At 37.1% G+C, this 21,261-nt stretch overlaps 1 protein-coding gene across 4 annotated transcripts in view; it reads right to left on the bottom strand.

Moving 5' to 3' along the window:
- The window catches only part of LOC138692941 (zinc finger protein 235-like), a 42,433-nt gene that overhangs the window by 19,814 nt on the left and 1,358 nt on the right, over window positions 1-21,261 (bottom strand). Inside the window, exons 1-3 of one of the 4 annotated variants that reach the window (XM_069816346.1) lie at window positions 11,773-12,568; window positions 2,893-2,981; window positions 2,673-2,798 (exon numbers count right to left, since the gene is read on the bottom strand). In XM_069816346.1, the coding sequence (XP_069672447.1) occupies window positions 2,673-2,798; window positions 2,893-2,981; window positions 11,773-11,842 (285 nt within the window). In that variant the 5' untranslated portion in view covers window positions 11,843-12,568. Of the gene's footprint in view, window positions 1-2,672; window positions 2,799-2,892; window positions 2,982-11,772; window positions 12,569-21,261 lie in introns of those variants that run through there. The other 3 variants (XM_069816348.1, XM_069816349.1, XM_069816347.1) reach the window with 3 other exon arrangements.

Below are 21,261 nucleotides of genomic sequence, written 5' to 3'. Positions count from 1 at the left end.
ATTTTGGAATGCTCCAAGCTTTCGACTGCTATCTCTGCAGCCATCTTCAGGGAAGTGATGTCCGAACAGAAAGTCGAAAGGTTATATAGATGTGGCTGTCTCAGGTGAAACGGGATTGGTTGGCGGATCGGCCAATCCGGGGCCGGGAATTGTCATCGCTCGTAAGCTCCGCCCCTCCCGGGATTACTGCGTGAAGTTTGGCGGGCGGCGAGCCCTGTTCCGCCGGTTGGAATCGGTTGCCGTCCTCGGTCCGTGATCTTCATGACCTTGATTGTAAGAGGGCCTGAGTTGGTCTAAGGCCGGTGTCCATGCCTGACTGAGCTGGAGTCCACTGTCTCTGTTAAAGTTGTTTTTCTCCAGCTTGATCTCTATGGCCTCCTTGATTGTACGATCCCAGTAGTGGCTTGATTTGTTAATGACCTTGGTGTGGTCAAACAGTATTTTATGCTCCTTTTCTATGCTGTGTTGCGCCACTGCAGATTTTTCCGGGTAATACAGCCTCAGGCTCCTCTTATGTTCTTTGATTCTGTCTTCTATTGTGCGGCCAGTCTGCCCTATGTATACTTCGCCACACTCGCATGGAATCTTGTAAATCCCTGGAGTCCTTAAGCCCTGACTGTCTTTAACCTGACGTAGATGACTCCGGATTTTGCTCTGTGGTTTATGGATGGTTTTGATATTAACCTTCTGGAGGATTCTGCTTATTTTGTGTGACACGCTCCCGCAGAATGGAATGAAAGCTTTCTTTGTCGGTTCTTGCTTGCTGTCTAAGTCTATTGTGCTACATCTCGTGGTAACTTGTTTGAGGGCTTTGCTGATGTCTCTCCGGCTGTAGTTGTTTTGTTGTAGTGTTCTACGAAGATGGTCCATTTCTGTAGGCAAGTTGTTGATATCGGAAATGACTATGGCGCGATGTAGTAGACTAGCCAGGACGGACTTCTTCTGCGAAGGGTGGTGGAGGCTGAGTGCATTCAGGTACAGATCTGTGTGCGTCGGCTTTCTATACACGCCATGTCCGAGAGTACCATCTGCTTTCCTGTGTATGTGGATATCCAGGAACGGCAGTGAGCCCTCTGACTCCACCTCCATGGTGAACAGGATATTCGCGTGGATGCTGTTGAGATGTTGTAGGAACTCTTGTAGCTTGTCTTGTCCGTGCGGCCAGACCACGAATGTGTCGTCTACGTAGCGGAAGAAGTGGCTCGGCTTGTGTGTGGCTGAGTCTAGGGCCTGGTGTTCGACACATTCGTGGTCTGGCCGCACGGACAAGACAAGCTACAAGAGTTCCTACAACATCTCAACAGCATCCACGCGAATATCCAGTTCACCATGGAGGTGGAGTCAGAGGGCTCACTGCCGTTCCTGGATATCCACATACACAGGAAAGCAGATGGTACTCTCGGACATGGCGTGTATAGAAAGCCGACGCACACAGATCTGTACCTGAATGCACTCAGCCTCCACCACCCTTCGCAGAAGAAGTCCGTCCTGGCTAGTCTACTACATCGCGCCATAGTCATTTCCGATATCAACAACTTGCCTACAGAAATGGACCATCTTCGTAGAACACTACAACAAAACAACTACAGCCGGAGAGACATCAGCAAAGCCCTCAAACAAGTTACCACGAGATGTAGCACAATAGACTTAGACAGCAAGCAAGAACCGACAAAGAAAGCTTTCATTCCATTCTGCGGGAGCGTGTCACACAAAATAAGCAGAATCCTCCAGAAGGTTAATATCAAAACCATCCATAAACCACAGAGCAAAATCCGGAGTCATCTACGTCAGGTTAAAGACAGTCAGGGCTTAAGGACTCCAGGGATTTACAAGATTCCATGCGAGTGTGGCGAAGTATACATAGGGCAGACTGGCCGCACAATAGAAGACAGAATCAAAGAACATAAGAGGAGCCTGAGGCTGTATTACCCGGAAAAATCTGCAGTGGCGCAACACAGCATAGAAAAGGAGCATAAAATACTGTTTGACCACACCAAGGTCATTAACAAATCAAGCCACTACTGGGATCGTACAATCAAGGAGGCCATAGAGATCAAGCTGGAGAAAAACAACTTTAACAGAGACAGTGGACTCCAGCTCAGTCAGGCATGGACACCGGCCTTAGACCAACTCAGGCCCTCTTACAATCAAGGTCATGAAGATCACGGACCGAGGACGGCAACCGATTCCAACCGGCGGAACAGGGCTCGCCGCCCGCCAAACTTCACGCAGTAATCCCGGGAGGGGCGGAGCTTACGAGCGATGACAATTCCCGGCCCCGGATTGGCCGATCCGCCAACCAATCCCGTTTCACCTGAGACAGCCACATCTATATAACCTTTCGACTTTCTGTTCGGACATCACTTCCCTGAAGATGGCTGCAGAGATAGCAGTCGAAAGCTTGGAGCATTCCAAAATCTTAACTCGGCTGATATCCCGCGAAAACATATTAGCGAACCAACGCCGAGAAAGCCTCAAATCATACTTAAATTTAGTTTTTCAATTTTTGAAGTACCGGTACTTAGTGTTTGAATGGTTGAATATTACATTCAAATTGTAAGGCAACAAGTGTCCACCGCTGTGGAGTAATGATCAGCAACACCTAGTCTCATACTACTATCACAGATAAAGGATATAGGACTTGTAACTACAACAAAATGGATGCAACTCACCTGAACTTCGAACTTCACAGGAAATGTAATGGGAACTCCATTTTCTTCGCATTTGATTTCTGACACAAGATCATAGCTCTGGTCGGAAGATTCTACTTTGACATGTACTTTCAAAACATTCCTTTCCTGTGTGACAAAAATCACATTAGATTACTTCCATTGTAAGATATAGGCCTGGTATATCTTGGTTTCAAATTAACGTTAATTTTCAATCACTTACAGTTGAAAGTGGTTCCCCCTCTTCATTTATGCCATCATGCAGTGTCAGCGGATTGGTCTTTGGCTCTGTTTTAATGGCATCCATCAGACCTGAAATTAAATATTGAAACCATCTTGAATCTGTTGATAATGCAATGACCACATTACCACATGATTCAGTTGACACATCTCATAGGCATACAAAGAAAAGTTTCAGTAAGATAGCCAATAAAATAGAGTCTCTGTTCCTGGCTCAGTCCTGTAATTCTAGCTTCTCCCAGAGATGTGCAAATGTATGATATTGCATTACTAGTCGCACTAGAAAGCTCTGTTTTTCTCTTTGACACTTATGGCCGGTTTGTCCAAGCATTGTTAGAACACTTAACGACTGTTAAACCTTCAACAGTTTGTTAAATACAGTTTTTCCATTTGTTCAACACCAGTTTGGCTTAACAGGTTCTTAACCGTTTGTTAACTTTAAATGTAGGATTTCATGCCGTTAACTCATTTAACACACAGTTAAACATGGCGGATAACACCACAGCTATTCAGACAAAAGTTGTGAAAATAACATGTTATGTTTCTCTTTGAGGAATGTTTAGAGTAAGGGCCGGTTTCACCAAGCTTCAGTAAATCAGTCCAAATGAAACATTAACTAGTACTGAACATTAAAATATTTACACGAATACGTTTATATTATATGCGCTGTCTCCGTAGACTTCAAGCCCAGCAGCTATATGTCCCTCGTCGCGCTAGTTGCGTCATGACTCTCCAGTGGAGTAGTCAGTAGCGAGTTGGCTTGCCAATCCAGGGGCCCGTGTTCGATTCTCGGCGGGAACAATTTTTTTTATTAACATAACTAATTTTTATACATGTTACCTTTCTTCATTTTTTTAATTTTGTGTAGTGGAACGAATTATTTCGCAACTCTGGCTCCACTAGGAGAATTTAAAAAACTCTTGGGAGATCAATTTTCTTCCCGAAATAAAACTAAGATAAACAAACAAATTAAAGAAAAATAAAAGAAATACACATATGGATCTAATACATTGTCCACATGCCACCGGCGTCTATCACTGCCTTGCATTTTTGGGGCATTGAGTCCACCAGATCGCGGAAACAGTTCTGGTCCTTAGCGAAATCTTCCCAGGTAGCCAGAACTTGATCCCAGACCTGATCTGGATTTTGAGGTGGGATGTCTCGATATTTGTCAATCCGCCTCTTTTTTTCATGCTTTTCTGTGAACTGTCTTTGAACGTTTATGGCGGTGTGTGTGGGGTGATTATCCTGCTGGAAAATTAAATTTCCATCGGAAAGAAAACGATTATAAATTCCAAGAATCCAGCTCTTTCGCTTCTGTTTTAAAGCCAGTGCAAACATAGCTTATCGCTAGCTATAATATAATTCTAATAAATGAAAGTTAATATACCAATTAAGTTTTGTTATGTTTCAAATGCACATTATGTATTAATTTACTAATATTTCTTAGGTACCGGTATGTAGTTATAATAATCACTTTCATGTCTTAAAATAAAACTCAGTTGTATGTTATCTAGTTGACTAGTTTCAGCTTTGTCTCAGCCGTTTTTATGATATTCTACCCTATGATCAGTTTCTTCTAAAATTTTGAGTACCGGTACCACGATCTTCGTGACGCGTTATCTTTTGTGAATTTTTGTGTCATTCAAATTTTCAAAATTATTGGTTTTTAATGGTTAACATTATCTCCATTTGCCTCTTAATTTTTTAGCAGTTCCAGATATAACAATTCTGCGTCGAAACGTTCCGCCATTTTATATTGCAACTAATGAATAATTAAAAATTTAAAGAAGGAAATTTCTATCACTAAATTTAATGATAGTTTTACTGGTTCGTGAGGCTAAAGATGCTTGGTGAGATATAAAAATGATTTAATGAACCAGTAAATACATTAATGAATCATTACAACCTTAATGAAGCTTTGTGAAACCGGCCATAAGACTGGTAATATATAATTTAAAAGATATTTTGGAATATTAATATAGGGAAGATAATCTTTATAAGTCAACTGATTATCATACTGACGCTTATTTTGATGCTGAGCTATTACCCATTTAATATTGAGGAAATGTGCGATCTCAACGTGGCAAGAAATTGAAGTCAGATTTGAATATCCTACAAACAGAAATAGGCCACTTGTTCCAATTCACCAGCTACTATTAACTCTAGATTCTATGTCACTGGCTCTTCAACTATAGCCGATGTCAATAGTGCTTCAAAATACACAGTGAGTAAATAATAAAATGTTTCAGCAGCAATTGCTTCTTTAGGACTAAATTACATATAATTTATACATGGACCTGAATTAGAGAATTTTATATGATACAGAATTCTCTTCGGGGTTTTGTGTACAGTTGACTACACACACATTCGTGTAATTATTGTCACCTAGTGGTCATAATGCTGAGATTTTTCTAAACAGAAATTCATATTTAGCATTATAAAATATAACCATACTTATAATAATTATTATTATTCAATAGTAGTCAATGCAACTTTCATTTATCAACTCTCTGTACTGTATGAATCATGGCTACTGTAACAGGTTACGATTTTATACATATTTCATGACTTACTCTACAGCACAGAATTTAAATAATAATATCAGCCAATAAGAAGTTGTCTTACATATGCAAAATCATTACCAACTGCTGTTGAGTAGTTAGAATAGTATTAACGACAGTTAAAGCTAAGTGTTGGTTATTTTAAATAAAATTGTGTTGGAAAAATGGAAAACATCTTAACAAAACGTTAAAAATAAACCAGCTGTTAATTTAACATTTGTTAAGCCAAATTAAACATTACTTGGAAAAACTGGCCATTAGTCTTTTTTTTTGTCCAGTCTTCAATTATTAAAATAATCAGACCGAACTATAACTGTCAGCAGGGCACAAGACTTCTAAATAACTTAACATCTAAATGTCTACATAGTACCACAGTCTAGTATATACAGTCACGAAGCTCAATATGTAGGGAATATGCATCCATAGATAGTTGCTAACTACTAGGATCACTACTATCGCCTCATTACAGACAATGCAAAATAGTACCGGCACAGTCTATTGTTCCTAGTACCCTCACAACTCAAGCTTCGTGACTGTATATACTAGACTATAATAGTACTGTAACAATAACCTGAGATTAAATTCAACTTAATGACGCATTTTACGTGGGTAACTTGAATTATATATTCCAGTTAAGGAAATGAAATCAACAATAACCTTATGCATAAAAGTGATGCCTGCACAGAAATGTTCATGAACTTTCAAATGGTAAACATGTGATAAATTACAATAATTTATGCTTGGACTATGAAGATGAACGGTAAGATACTCTCCCAAGACATGTAAAAGCGTACCGCAGTTGTTCATCTTGCTGTGTGGATAGCAATCAACTGTGGATTAACACGTGCACACGTCAGACATCAGGCTGCACCTGCTTCAAAGCAGCACTGTAATTCCTTGTCCCATGTCACCTTTTTCTTCCCCATTTGGACATTATGGCTGTTTTTTTAGTAGGTTATTCAGCGTCTGAATGGGATGAAGGTGATAATGCCGGTGAAATGAGCCCGGGGTCCAGCACCGATAATTACCCGGCATTTGCTCTTATAGGAAAAAACCTCAACCAGGTAACTTGCCCTGACCAGATATCGAACCCAGGCCACCTGGTTTTGCAGCCAGACGCGCTAACCGTTACTCCAAAGGTGTGGACCATTATGGCTGTTTTTTACTGTGCTACATGGGACCCCATATAAATTGATTTATTCCAATTCATGTCCCTAATCATGAACTACATAAAATTGAAATCAATACACCTCTTATCAGAGTTCTTAATAAGAGGATTTTTGTTGGTCATCAGAAAATGGGGTATGAACCTATTAGCTTTATTTAGTATACTTTTATAATAACACAGCTTATCACAACAGAAATGATCTTGATAACTGTTAGGAAGTGGTTGAGGCCAACTCCAGTGCAACTGAGAAGAATGTTTAATAATAATTATTACCACAATTTGCTTCCTTTCTGCATTTTGTTGTGGACAAAAATTAAGAAATTAAAAATGGAAATGGAATGGAGATATGAAGTAAGGTAATTATTATTATTATTATTTTTATTAGGAATATTCCATTATACAATGGTTCTCCTTCAACCCAAATCAATCTGCTGTTGCCAAATGTCTCTGTCCACAGCATCATCATCACTTAGTCCTTTTCCCTGCAAGCTCCGTCGAACCCCATCCAACCAACATTAGATTTAGATTAGATTTTGATTTTATTTATTATTAACATATACATAAAAACGTTACATTAAAATACCCCGAAAGAGCAAAGCTCGTGTTCGGGGACAGTTCCGTTACATAGATATACATACTTTGTAGACAAAATATTTAATAAAAAAGCTCACATAAAGATGATAATAAAATTAGTAAATAATAATAATACTAGTAATAACTGAGTGAAAAAAAGAGACGATGTTGAGATTGATGGATTAATATTAAATTATTATTAGTAGTATAATTAGTGCAGGTCATGTTGATATAGTAACCAAGATAAAATAGAAAAATACACTTAGGATAGAAATAATTTTGTTTTACAATAGATGGTACATAATATATATATATATATACAGGGAAATCTGTCATATAAATTTTTTAATTCTGGATCTGAAAATTTCATTGCTTAAAGTAGTCAATTCTGGATGAAACTTTATTATCGAATTATATAGACGTGGACCATAATTTGTACTGTGTAGTAAAGCAGCAGATGTGAAATATTTAGGTTCAACTAATTTAAGAATTTCATTTCGTCTTGTATTATGAGCATGTGGCTGAGCTACAAATTTCATTCTATTTTTATGATAGAATTTCATTAAAGACTATTTATAAATTTGGTCAATTCTAAAAACATTCAATTCGGAATGGATCAAATTTGTTGGATAATCCAGTCGCCTTTTCAAACAAATTTTGATTATACGTTTTCGCAACATAATTAGAGGAAAAAGAGCAGTTTTTGTAATGCCTCCCCATTCAGTTATACCATATTGGATAACAGATTCAACTATAGCCAAATAAACCAAACGTAATACATGAGTAGGCAAGTAATGGCGAAGGTTTACAAATTTGTAAATTGTTTTACGTATCCTGTTACATAAAAAGGTGATTTGTCTATCCCATTTCAAGTGCTGATCAACAATAATTCCCAGGTATTTCACATCTACAGATTCTTTCAGGCAAGGGCATTTACAGGTTGTAGAGAGTTTACAAAATGAGTTGTGGATTATTAATTTTAAATGAGAAAGTGATTTCAATTTGTTCAATCCAGAGACTGTTAAAGAAAATGGCACCAAAGTAGTTTTAGTTATATTTAGAGATAGCAAATTTGCATCAAGCCAGTTTTTGATCAAATTTATACCTACATTGGCATGTTTATAAGTGTCCTCCCAAGTTAAACCACTGAAAATCACCACCGTATCATCAGCGTAAGAATAACAGGAGCCATTATGTACTTTGAAATCAATGTTTAATAAATCATTAATATATATTCAAAATAGAATAGAACCTAAAATTGTTCCCTGAGGGACACCTATATCAATATTTACATTTTCACTGATATTATCATCAATTTTGGTCACCTGAGTTCTTTTGTTTAAGTATGATTGAAATAACTTATGCGCAATACCCCTGACTCCTATATCAAATAATTTGTCCAGAAGTAAATGATGGTTAACCGTGTCAAAAGCTTTCCTTAAATCTAAGAAAATCCCTAAACATTTAGAACCGTTATCCAACTCCCGCATAATTTTACCAGTGACTTCAATAATTGCGTCATCCGTAGATAATTTATTTCTGAAGCCATACTGATGTTTGGACAGAATTTCATTCTTCTCTAAGTAATTTACTAATCTGTTTTTTTTTAATTTTTCTAATACCTGGTATCTTTGAGAAGCTAGAGAGCAAGGATATAGGTCTATAGTTATTCAGACTTTTTCTTTCCCCTGACTTATGGACCGGTACAACTACAGCATTTTTCAGAGATTCTGGGAAAACTCCTTGGGTGAGACATAGATTGAACACATAAACAAGCGGTTTTAATATATGATTAATGATAATCTTTAATGTGTTATTTGTAATTTTGTCGATTCCCGGTGAGACATTATTTTTTAAGGATTTAACAATATTATAAATTTCTTCTTCGGTTACTGGTGATAAAAACATGGAGGAGGATGCGTGCTTATCATGGCCACTGCAATAATTGTCCGTGTTAAATGCCGATTTGTTGATGTTCGATGCAATGCTATGTCCTACTTTTGAGAAATATTTATTAAATTCATTAGCTATGTCTTTTTTGTTTTTAAATATTTCTCCCTCTTCATTTAAAATCTCTGATATAATACTATTTTGGTTCACATTTACGTCTGTGGCTTCATTAATAGTTTGCCAAAATTTCCTAGGATTATTTCGATACTTCTGAAATTCAGATTGATAATACTGAGTTTTCATGTTTCTTATAATAAGAGTTAAGGTATTTCTGTATTTTTTGTAATAATTTATTAGATTTATATTATCAGGTTCTTTTCTAATATTTCTGGCTAATTTGTCTCTTACACGGATTGACTTAATGATACCTGTGGTGATCCAGGGTTTTATTTTTCTTAATTTACAAGATACTTTAAGGCAAGATACATCTGTGCTTATGTCTAAATAATTAGATATTAAATTTTGGAATACTTGAAAGCATAATTCAGCATTTTCACAGTTAAGCACGGAATCCCAATTTTCTTTTTCTATAAGCGAAATTAGCTTATTGTAATTTATGTTTCTTTTTATATGGAGAGGATACTGAGATGTATTCGAGTTTTTAATTCCAATTTCGAATAATGCAATAACTGCATAGTGGTCGGTAATAGCACTACAGAAAACAGCAGGTACAAATTTCCAGTTACTCTTTGTTTTAAAAAATATGTGATCAAGGCAAGACTTACAATCAGGCCGAGTAATAGGGTGTAAATATTTGACAAATCCATATTCGTGTAAGATATTCATGTACCTATTGCCAGTACTGTCTAATTTGTCTTCTAGAATTTGTATGTTAATGTCTCCAACAATGATTTGATTGCTTGTGTCTTTAGAATTAAACAAAAACAGTTCAAAATAGTCTAAAAATTCATTTATACAATTGTTTGGGGATCTGTATATTGCCACAATGGAGAATGGAGTATTATTACATATAAAATTAAGATGAATAGAATTACATTGTGGGATATCTACATGTACTATTGTGACATCAATATTATTTTTGCAGTAGACAACTAAACTATCGCATGTATTATATTTATTCGTTTTGACAAACTTTTTATAACCTGGTAAATCATAACCAGAGTCATGATTTAACCAAGCCTCCGTCAATATAATGAAGTCGAAAGGATTATTAAAATTTTGCATAGTGGCACAGAATTCCAGGAAATGTTTATTTAAGCTGCGTATATTTAAGTGAAATAATTTAAAATCGTGTAAATTGTTACCAATGTAACTGTTGCAAGAGTTAAAGTCTTCCAAAACTGCTGTGCGAGTGTTATTATTAGCGGAATAATAATTTAGCTCATTTATTAGACAATCCATTGTTTAGAAATATTAACATTAATAGGAAACAAAAATCAGACAGTAAGACAATTACAATGTAATTAAGTCTTGGACAGAATTGATCTTATAAGCAGGGCTCAGTTCATCCTTACGAATAAATACCTTACAATCTCTCGTCCATACAAAACGGTACCCTTTCTGATTAGCTGCCTCTCTTGTTCTATTTAGCAGGTCACGGATAGCAACTGTCAAATGTTCACCAGCAGTCAGCCTCCCATCAGGTAGCAAAGGATTGGTCCTTTGTAGTGGAATTCCTGGGCCTTCTGGGTGTTTCCTCGCTTCTAACTTGAATTTCTGGAGCCATGTGTCTCGACTAATTCTTTTGTTAAACCTGACGACAATAGGCTTCGTCTTGCCGGGTTTTGCAGGTAGCCTATGTACAACGCTTAAGTCAGCGACAAGCTCCGGTCCTCCGATGACTTCCGAAATATTTTCGACAATCATAGGAACAGATTCTTCCGGAGTTTCCAGAATCCCAAACACCAGTAGATTGTCTCTACGCGTGCACTGCTGTAGTTCATTTACTTGTTTCCACAAGAGTTCATTTTCCTTTTTTAGATCACGCACTTCCCCCTGTGTTGTTTTCAGATCTTCTTTCGTCTTACACAGCTCTTCGCTAAATGCATCAAACTTGTTTGACATGAACTGAACTGATTGCTGTAATGCACTTATCTCCAATTGTATACTTGATTTAAACTCATCAAACATTTGTTTTGGAGTAGATATTACTTTGCTGTCTCCACTCACTTCATTTCCGCTTTCACTTTCCACTTTACGGTTATTTTTTGGTATCCCCATTGTAAAAGATTTCACTGGAATACTGGGAGCAGCACAAGAAAACACGTCCACTCTCAACTACGGTCTGACTGGAACTGAATTAGTATTAATATTATTATTATTATTATTATTATTATTATTATTATTGTTGTTGTTATGGTTATTGTTATCATCATCATTAATGACGTGTAATTAATAAAATATCATCAAAGAATTTGTGTTTATTCTTTGCGATTGACAAAAATACTGTTGATGACATGAATGAAATCCTTTAATACTAATGTAGGCCTATTTCATTTGTAATAAAATATTTCCAATGGATATATTGTTAAGGGACTACCTGACAAGTTGCTTATGTGTGGATTATCAAAGTTGACTGAGACATCCATGAAACTTACTGCTGGTACAACTGATAGGTTCCCTCACTCTACTATTGAATAGCAAGTACCTTTCACAGACAAACTGGCATCACTGTCACATCTGCAAGCACCTTCTATTGCGGTACCATCCATTTCCATACAACCTTAACAGAGACAGACAGACTGATGCACAGGTAAACTGCTTTGCTATGCAGTGATTTTTTATTTTTGGTTATTTAACGACGCTGTATCAACTACTAGGTTATTTAGCGTCGACGGGATTGGTGATAGTGAGATGGTATTTGCGAGATGAGGCCGAGGATTCGCCATTGATTACCTGGCATTCACCTTATGGTTGGGGAAAACCTTGGAATAAACCCATGTGGGGATCGAACCCACGCCTGAACGCAACTTCAGACCGGCAGGCAAGCGCCTTAACCGTCTGAGCCATGCCGGTGGCTACGCTATGCACTGATGAGGTGCAATGACTGCAATATGCTTTCATCTTGTAAGTGAAACAGGTGATGTGCACAGACTGTCCACAGCTCGGAAATCGTATGACATCACATCATCATCAAGCTTTGAGAGCACAGGCCACTGTTCACCTGCTCTGGCCTTAAAATCCATCCTTCAATTTCTTCATTGGTCCACCCTGTTTTTTTTCTTCCATTTGTAGTATATTTCATTACTAATATTAGTAATCTTGCTCTGGACATTCGATTTACATGTTTGATACAATCAAAACATGTTTTATTAAAATTTTTAAGAAATTCTTCTATCTTTTTCCTTACAAATTATGGTCAGCCTTATACCTATTTCGAAATAAAATGCCACCTTTCACATTGTTTTCCTGTTTTCAAAGAACCTCTCGCCTTCCAAAAATTGAGCCTCTAAAAGTCACTCATTATAAATTAAATTTGGCTTAATACCAATAATAATAATAATAATAATAATAATAATAATGATGCTACTACCTAAACACTTAAAATTTCTCTATTTAATATTGTAAATTTATTTCAACTCAACAATGTAATTTTATTATCTCAACAATAACTCTTCACTCTCTACAATTTAATTTCACTCCCGTCAACAATGGGATTTGCTCTCCACACAGTAACACAGCGTTCGTTATTGCACTCCACAGACGACGATGACAATTTACTTGGACTATTACGAACAACAATGAACTGTTAATCTTAACTAATATTCACAAAGCACTATTTACAACACAGAACTGTCAGTTCTCAGTTCACAGCTCGTTTGTCTTGGCTAGTTCTTCTAGCTCAGTCACTCGCGTTCACAGAATCTCGAACCCCAGACCTTCAGAGACGATCCGCTGAACTTCGAACTCAGGTCCCTCCAACTGCGGTCCACTGCACTCGAACTCCGGGTTTCAGGCTCCACAGTTACGGACACAACTCAAGTCGCGCTCTGGTCTCGAAGCTGGCTTCACTGCTACACAAGACTGGCTGGCTTGCTCTACACTGACTTTAGCAACACTGCCTTACTGACTGACTGACTGACTAATCATGAATGAATCTGTCGTTCATTCGCGTCCGAAATTTATAACCACAGCGACGTAACCGAGAGATTTTTCCACTTCGACGGACTTCTCGGCCTCTCTAGGCAAGCAGAAGATGCGCGCGCAACCTCCCCTCGCCGCGTCGCCCTTTCCCCTCTCTTCTCTCCGCCGCGCGCCATCCCTCAGTGCTCCGTGGAGCCCGTGTCGACTCACGCGCGATCTGCTCTCTTGCGGGACGCTGGTCGTGAGTTCGAATCTCACGTCGCTGTCACAATATATTCTCTTACTGAATTTTTGTATGCATTTATTATTATTATTATTATTATTATTATTATTATTATTATTATTATTATTATTATTATTATCATTATTATCAGTATTATTAAAATGGCATTGTATGAGGAGCAGCCAAATGAAAATGGGTCACCATGTGTATATCTCACGTGGGCAAGTAAGTACCATTGGAATTTGATTGCTGAACTGACATCTGGTGACGACTTGCGAAAACACAGTTACAACCTCTACTTACACACTATTCGTTCGTTTACTGTGCTTGAAGTGAGGTTAGAGATACGTGTGTTCGTCCAACGTCACTAATGGAGGCAGGTAAAGAAGAACAGCGAGATGTAGTGCGATTTTGACTGCTGAAGGAGTAGGAGGACGCATGTCTCCTGTTTACAGAGAACACAGCATGTCGTGTTCATGAGTACTGGAATAGCACAAGAGATTCTGAGAGGGTTGCGTGTCACTGCAAGATAATGCTGCCCAGGACAGGCTCATCGTGCCATCACTCCTGCTGTTGTTGCTGAGGTTCATGGTCTAATACGGGCAAATCGACAAATCACTGTGGAAGAACTTCGTCGTTTGGTGGGAATAAGTCACACTTCCGTACACGTCATTGCGACGAAGCACCTGCATTACCGAAACATTTGCGCGCAATGGGTTTGACATCAGTTGACGGAGGAACGAAAAACAAACAGAATGGCTGCTTCACTGGGTCACTTGCAACAATACCACGAGGAAGAGTATGCATTTCTGTTCTGTATTGTCACTGAGAACGAATTGTGGTGTCACCATTTTGAACCGGAGAGCAAACAGCAGAGATAACAATGGAAACACATGGATTCTCCCCCACCGAAAAAGTCCAAAGCAATACACACAACTTCCAGTAAAGTCATGTTGACATTCTTCTTCGATTCTAGAGGTCCTCTGCTTGTTGAATTTCTCGAGCATGGGGCCACACTCAATCCACAGCATTATGAAGAAACTTTACAGAAACTGAGATGTGCCATTAAGTCAAAAAAAAACCCTGGAACAGCATTATCCTTCTTCATGATGATGCCCGCTCACAAACTGCCAACTCTGTGAGGAATATGATTCAGACATTTGGTAGGGAAATACTTCAACATCCCTCCTACAACCCAGATCTCTCCTCATGCGATTTCCACATTTTTGGAGAGTTGAAGAAAGACATTCGTGGACTTCGTTTTGCATTGGATGAAGATATGTGCAACTGGGTAAAGAACTGGTTCGGTAGACAGTCCACAAGTTTTTTCAGGAATGGGATTGATCGTCTTATCTCACAGTGGGATAAATGTATAAACCAGTTATGAAGATTACTTTTGAGGTAATAAAATAATGTTCTGTTATACTTTTTGGCATCTGACCTGTTTTCATTTGACTGCCCCTCATACGTAACAAAATAGTCATACAAGCATTCTACTTCTAGTTTCCCAGTAAGACACACACTTTACGGTCGTGCAGGAAGAAGTAAGTATATACACATTTGGGTCGCCCCCCCCCAAAAAAAACTTTTTTTTTTTTTTTAGCAGCCAAAGCATCCATCAATTTTGTTAGACTGGAACAGTGGTTCCCAAAGTGGAGTCGCGATCACCTAGTGGATTGTGTAGAGAACTGAGGGGTTCGCAGGATGATTTACAACATGAAACAAAAAGTCTTATTAACATTATATATATATTGTATTTATTGTATTTAGAAACATACACAATGTTGAACATAAAAATTAAAAAAATATATTTCAACAGTTATAAAGTAAAAAATAATTAATATGATAAGTGTGCCTCAGAATGTAGCCTCTCAAATTTGAACCAAGTATTCGATAAATATACAAAGATATCATTTTCAAGTCCGAGATTTCTCGCTTTTGTTTTGATGGCAATCATAGACGAGAAATTTATTTTGCCTGAATAGGTGGTTGCAAATGTTATAAAAAATTTAAGAGCTTATTATGTGAAATGATATTCTTTTGATAGAAAACTGGCCAATGCTCTGCGAAAAAATGGTCCAGTTTCAACATTTCATCAGCAGGTGGTACATATTTCAATGACTTTTTCCTTCATATTGTTTTGGAATTTCAGCCAGTTGAAGGCAATGCATTCAGTAACCATCTCTGACTGTCCTAATAATTTGTTTTGAGTTTCTTCCAGAAAATACTCAAAAAGCTGATGCTTAAATTCGGACTTCGGGTAGTATCTACTGATTAGATTTTGAGTAAAATTATATTTGTTTGCGATTTTACAGCGATTTGTATTTTTCAATTGGAGTCGAGACCTGGTAAGGTAATGGGGGAAGGGGGGGGGGGTCGCAAACTGAAGTCTCGCCCAAAAGTGAGTCGCATCTTTAAAAAGTCTGGCAACCACTGTACTAGACAACAGAACATACTGTGTAAATTTCAGCTTCATTCAACTATTGCAACAGAAGGCGATACTCATTAATCATAAAAGAATGATGGCTAACAAGTGATTCCACAAGTAAATTTGCAGGTGAATAAAAAAAGCTCTACAAATTTTTCTCAAATTAGATAAACTTTTCATATATGTTCCTGCTCTGCAAGGTCTTCTACTTGAGGACACAATATTAGTTAACTGTCAAATTCTGTGAACTTAATAATAATAATAATAATAATAATAATAATAATAATAATAATAATAATAATAATAATAATAATAATTGTTACTGTTGCTCCAAGATATTTGAATTTTTCCACCTCTTCGAAGGAGGAAATTAAACGCAGAATAAATATGGGAAATGCGTGTTATTATTCGGTTGAGAAGCTTTTATCATCCTGTCTGCTGTCCAAAAATCTGAAAGTTAGAATTTATAAAACAGTTCTACTACCGGTTCTTCTGTATGGTTGTGAAACTTGGACTCTCACTCTGAGAGAGGAACATAGGTTAAGGGTGTTTGAGAATAAGGTGCTTAGGAAAATATTTGGGGCTAAGCGGGATGAAGTTACAGGAGAATGGAGAAAGTTACACAACACAGAACTTCACGCATTGTATTCTTCACCTAACATAATTAAGAACTTAAAATCCAGACGTTTGAGATGGGCAGGGCATGTAGCACGTATGGGCGAATCCAGAAATGCATATAGAGTGTTAGTTGGGAGACCGGAGGGAAAAAGACCTTTAGGGAGGCCGAGACGTAGATGGGAGGATAATATTAAAATGGATTTGAGGGAGGTGGGGTATGATGATAGAGAATGGATTAATCTTGCACAGGATAGGGACCGATGGCGGGCTTATGTGAGGGCGGCAATGAACCTTCGGGTTCCTTAAAAGGCATTTGTAAGTAAGTAATAATAATAATAATAATCATAATCATAATCATAATAGTAATAATGTAGTTGATCTAAATAATAATGTCGTTAAACCAAATAACTATTTTTGTAGGTATAAGGCAAGGCTTTTCAACTCTAAAAAGCCCTGGGTACAAGGTACCATTATCACTTCTTAGCAATTGATATTTTTTACCAGCACTAATACATGTTGCTAATACATTTTTTTTTATAATATATGTTACAGAGAAACTTCTCGTCGTCTCACTGCATCTTGCAAGCAACAGTCAATACTTCTTGTTCCTTCAATTATTTGACAAAGACAATTGGCAATATTGAAAAACTATTAGTTGATAATAAGGTTATGTTAAGCATCCAGCTCTACTAACTTTTTAGTGTAATCTAATTATATAATGGTAACAACTCTTCAGCGAATTGTCTTGCTTTGCATAACATTATATAAAATATAAAAAATTATTATTACAACTACTTTGTCACTGAGAAATAAGGAAAAGCTATTAACTTGAATTTATTTGAAGCAAAGCATTGATGGATTATGCAATAAGGTAGGCGATGTTTGGGCCCTGTGTCCCAACTCTATTCTCAATTATTATCTTAGCGTATGCTCGATTACACTAACCTCTAGCGCTTGAAAGTGGAACTAAACGCCGGCGCACAGAGAAACAAAACACAGGAAAATTCGCTCAGTGTCCATTCTTTATAATCCCTATTCGCTGGTGTGGTCGAAGGCATTCATACCCACATAATTAGCAAAAAACAGGGGATTGAAAACTTTGAAAATAGTCAGTCAGAATGTTTGCAATGAAAAATATGGGACCTAGTTATCACACTCAATGAAAACAAGAACAAGAATTTGAAGAGAGGGTTCAGTTGTTCTTTGATATTGCTCATTTCAATACTCCGAACATGATGAAAATCAAAGATGACAGAAACTTCCTTTTAGGTCTTTCCCATCTTCTGATAAAATATCTCCTGCTGAAAAATGTAAGATAGTAAATGCTACAACTGTATTGTATTCATTTATTTCTTGTACAAGCCTAACATAATACCATAAACCTGAGGAGTTTTGAAGAATACGAAGAAATGCTGATTTAAAAAAAAAATAGCAAAGAGGTTACAGTATGAGAGTTAGCAAGTCATCACACTGGTAATATCACAGTCTAGTATATACAGTCACGAAGCTTGGAATGATGTTTTGCAATTCTCGCGGTAGTTGCTAGCTGCTTGGAGCACTGTGAATACTAGGAACAATAGTCTGTGCCACAGTCATCGTGATCTAATACAGGCCGTAAGGTAGACCATGTGACTTGCTTAACCCAATCACGAAGGGCGGCATTTCAACCATATAAATTAGTTGAAATGCATAAACAGTAACATATGTTTCTCTAAAATATAGTGTAATTCCATTAATAAAATTTAAAACAATGATTATGAGACACTTCAGACAATTCACTTGCACGTTAAGGTGTAATATTATTTATGGTGTGAAAATTACGTTGTTCGTATGTGTAATACCTGCCTTTATTTCGATTAAATATTGCGAAATTCTTGTACATTCATTTATGCACGATTCAATAATTTTCAGTTGCACCGCACGGATATTTAGACATGTTGAAATTATAGTTATGTTTACTGTACCAGTTGCCCCTTCCTGTCTAAATTTAGTGATCTCCAATACCTTCCCATTCATATGGAAATTATAGGTTATCTTTACTATATTTAACTTATATTCCTAAATTCACAATTATATATTATAATTAAGCATAATGTCATGTATGATACCCTGCACATTCAGTTTGTCTGTATTTTAATACTAGGTACAATTTAGTACTGAATTATTGTATTTATCTACTACTTAAGAGACGAAGTAACACAATTGTACGTACACTAATTTCATAGGAGTCGTATGGTAAATTTTCTGTCTATAATTAAGGAAGACAGATGTGCTAAATTAAAATCACAATATAAATTCTATCAATTCTTTTCTATTAAACCTCAAAATAGCTTCAATTCTAAACTTAAAATGTTGATGCGAACAGATTATGTTAACACAGGTTTGTAATTATTTCTGCAACATATGCAACAAGAAGTAAACGAACTTATGGATACATTACACTAAATAAAACTTAGCAATGATACGCAATAATGTTTATAATATTTCACTGAGTTCCATACACTGCAATAGAAAACTCGAACATACGGTACATTATGGTTTGGATCGAAAAGGCATTGACTATGCCGTATTTCGCATTGTTGTGAAAAGTTGTGTAAACTATGAAATGTTCGTTATTCGTTGTAATAACTGTACATAGCTAAAATACAATAATTTCAATAATAAATATGCGACAAGGAGACGTTTGTAGCACTATAAATTGTAAGAAAAAGCGGTCAGAGTTATCCTCCTTCCAAAAGATCCAGGAAGGAATATAATATATAGTTTATGAAAATAATATATAAACCTTATGTATTTCATATTTCAATAGTGGAAGGAAGGTGTTAATTTTTTCAAAAGAACACGATATCGAAAGTACAATACATTATCGTCTGCTAGGGAAACAGTCTGTGATGAGGCGATAGTGGCGATCCTGGTGGTGAGCAACTATCTATGTTTGCATATTTAGTAAGTATTGAGCTTCGTGACTGTATATATTAGACTGTGGTAATATTAAAAGGTTTGTCATTTCTTAAACCTTTCTCAAATTGCCACCTGAAGAATGGAAACAGAGATAAATTATTTGCATGGAGAAAACATGTAAAAAAAAATTCAAGTTACCTAGATTATTTCTTACTATTGTACATATACTTACTTACTTACAAATGGCTTTTAAGGAACCCGAAGGTTCATTGCCGCCCTCACATAAGCCCACCATCGGTCCCTATCCTGTGCAAGATTAATCCAGTCTCTATCATCACACCCCACCTCCCTCAAATCCATTTTAATATTATCCTCCCATCTACGTCTCGGCCTCCCTAAAGGTCTTTTTCCCTCCGGTCTCCCAACTAACACTCCATATGCATTTCTGGATTCGCCCATACGTGCTACATGCCCTGCCCATCTCAAACGTCTGGATTTTAAGTTCCTAATTATGTTAGGTGAAGAATACAATGCGTGAAGTTCTGTGTTGTGTAACTTTCTCCATTCTCCTGTAACTTCATCCCGCTTAGCCCCAAATATTTTCCTAAGCACCTTATTCTCAAACACCCTTAACCTATGTTCCTCTCTCAGAGTGAGAGTCCAAGTTTCACAACCATACAGAACAACCGGTAATATAACTGTTTTATAAATTCTAACTTTCAGATTTTTTGACAGCAGACTGGATGATAAAAGCGTCTCAACCGAATAATAACACGCATTTCCCATATTTATTCTGCGTTTAATTTCCTCCTGAGTGTCATTTATATTTGTTACTGTTGCTCCAAGATAGCTATTTGAATTTTTCCACCTCTTCAAAGGATAAATGTCCAATTTTTATATTTCCATTTCGTACAATATTCTGGTCACGAGACATAATCATATACTTTGTCTTTTCGGGATTTACTTCCAAACCGATTGTACATATACTGTAATTATAAATGAATACAATAATTATTACAATCATTTTGATTGGAGTTTTGACTTATTGGCCTTTTCCTTCATATTAACATAAAGCGTTAATTCAGATGAAAGTTAGGGATTTGTTGAGCACCATTTTGAATTTAAATTTGAAATAGTTCAAACTGTGACAGAAAAAATGTTTTTCGTAAAAATAAAAAGTTTTGAAAGGGTGCCCTCGTATTTGGATGATATTTCTTGCCATGCAACACCAAATATTTATAGTAGAGTCACGCTCGACCAACCTTCTCTTATCCGACAGGTTCTTCCTGAAAACAAAAAATTGGCTCAAAACTGTTCTGCACCATTCATAGCTAGCCCAGATTGCACTCTAGACCGCTAAACAACTGTCGTGCTATGAGTCACGCACAGACAATAGAACTTTACCCCACAGCCACCGGCGTGGCTCAGTCGGTTAAGGCGCTTGTCTGCCGGTCTGAAGTTGCCCTCGGGTGCAGGTTCGATCCCCGCTTGGGCTGATTACCTGGTTGGGTTTTTTCCGAGGTTTTCCCCAACCGTAAGGTGAATGCCAGGCAATCTATGGCGAATCCTCGGCCTCATCTCGCCAAATACCATCTCGATATCACCAATCTCATCGACGCTAAATAACCAACCTACTTTACTCCCGTGACTTGGTCGATGCGCCAATGGAGTGTCTGACTGTGTAGCCTAGTAGTATCGCTAGTGCCTTATGTCGAGTGTCTCTGCTTACTGTTGTGCATGGTGATATTTTGGTAATTTCATAGAAGACGGGCACTTGGTTGAATGTACAAAGTATTACCAACTTTTCTTATTTCAGAGTTAAATGTTAGTGACCTTTCAGTGACTTTTATATGTTGGTTCTAGGTTTTTTATACTAGGTGTCG

This window comes from Periplaneta americana, chromosome 17 (assembly GCF_040183065.1).
Source record: "Periplaneta americana isolate PAMFEO1 chromosome 17, P.americana_PAMFEO1_priV1, whole genome shotgun sequence".
NCBI lineage: Eukaryota > Metazoa > Arthropoda > Insecta > Blattodea > Blattidae > Periplaneta > Periplaneta americana.
This window is presented reverse-complemented; position numbering and strand designations above follow the sequence as displayed.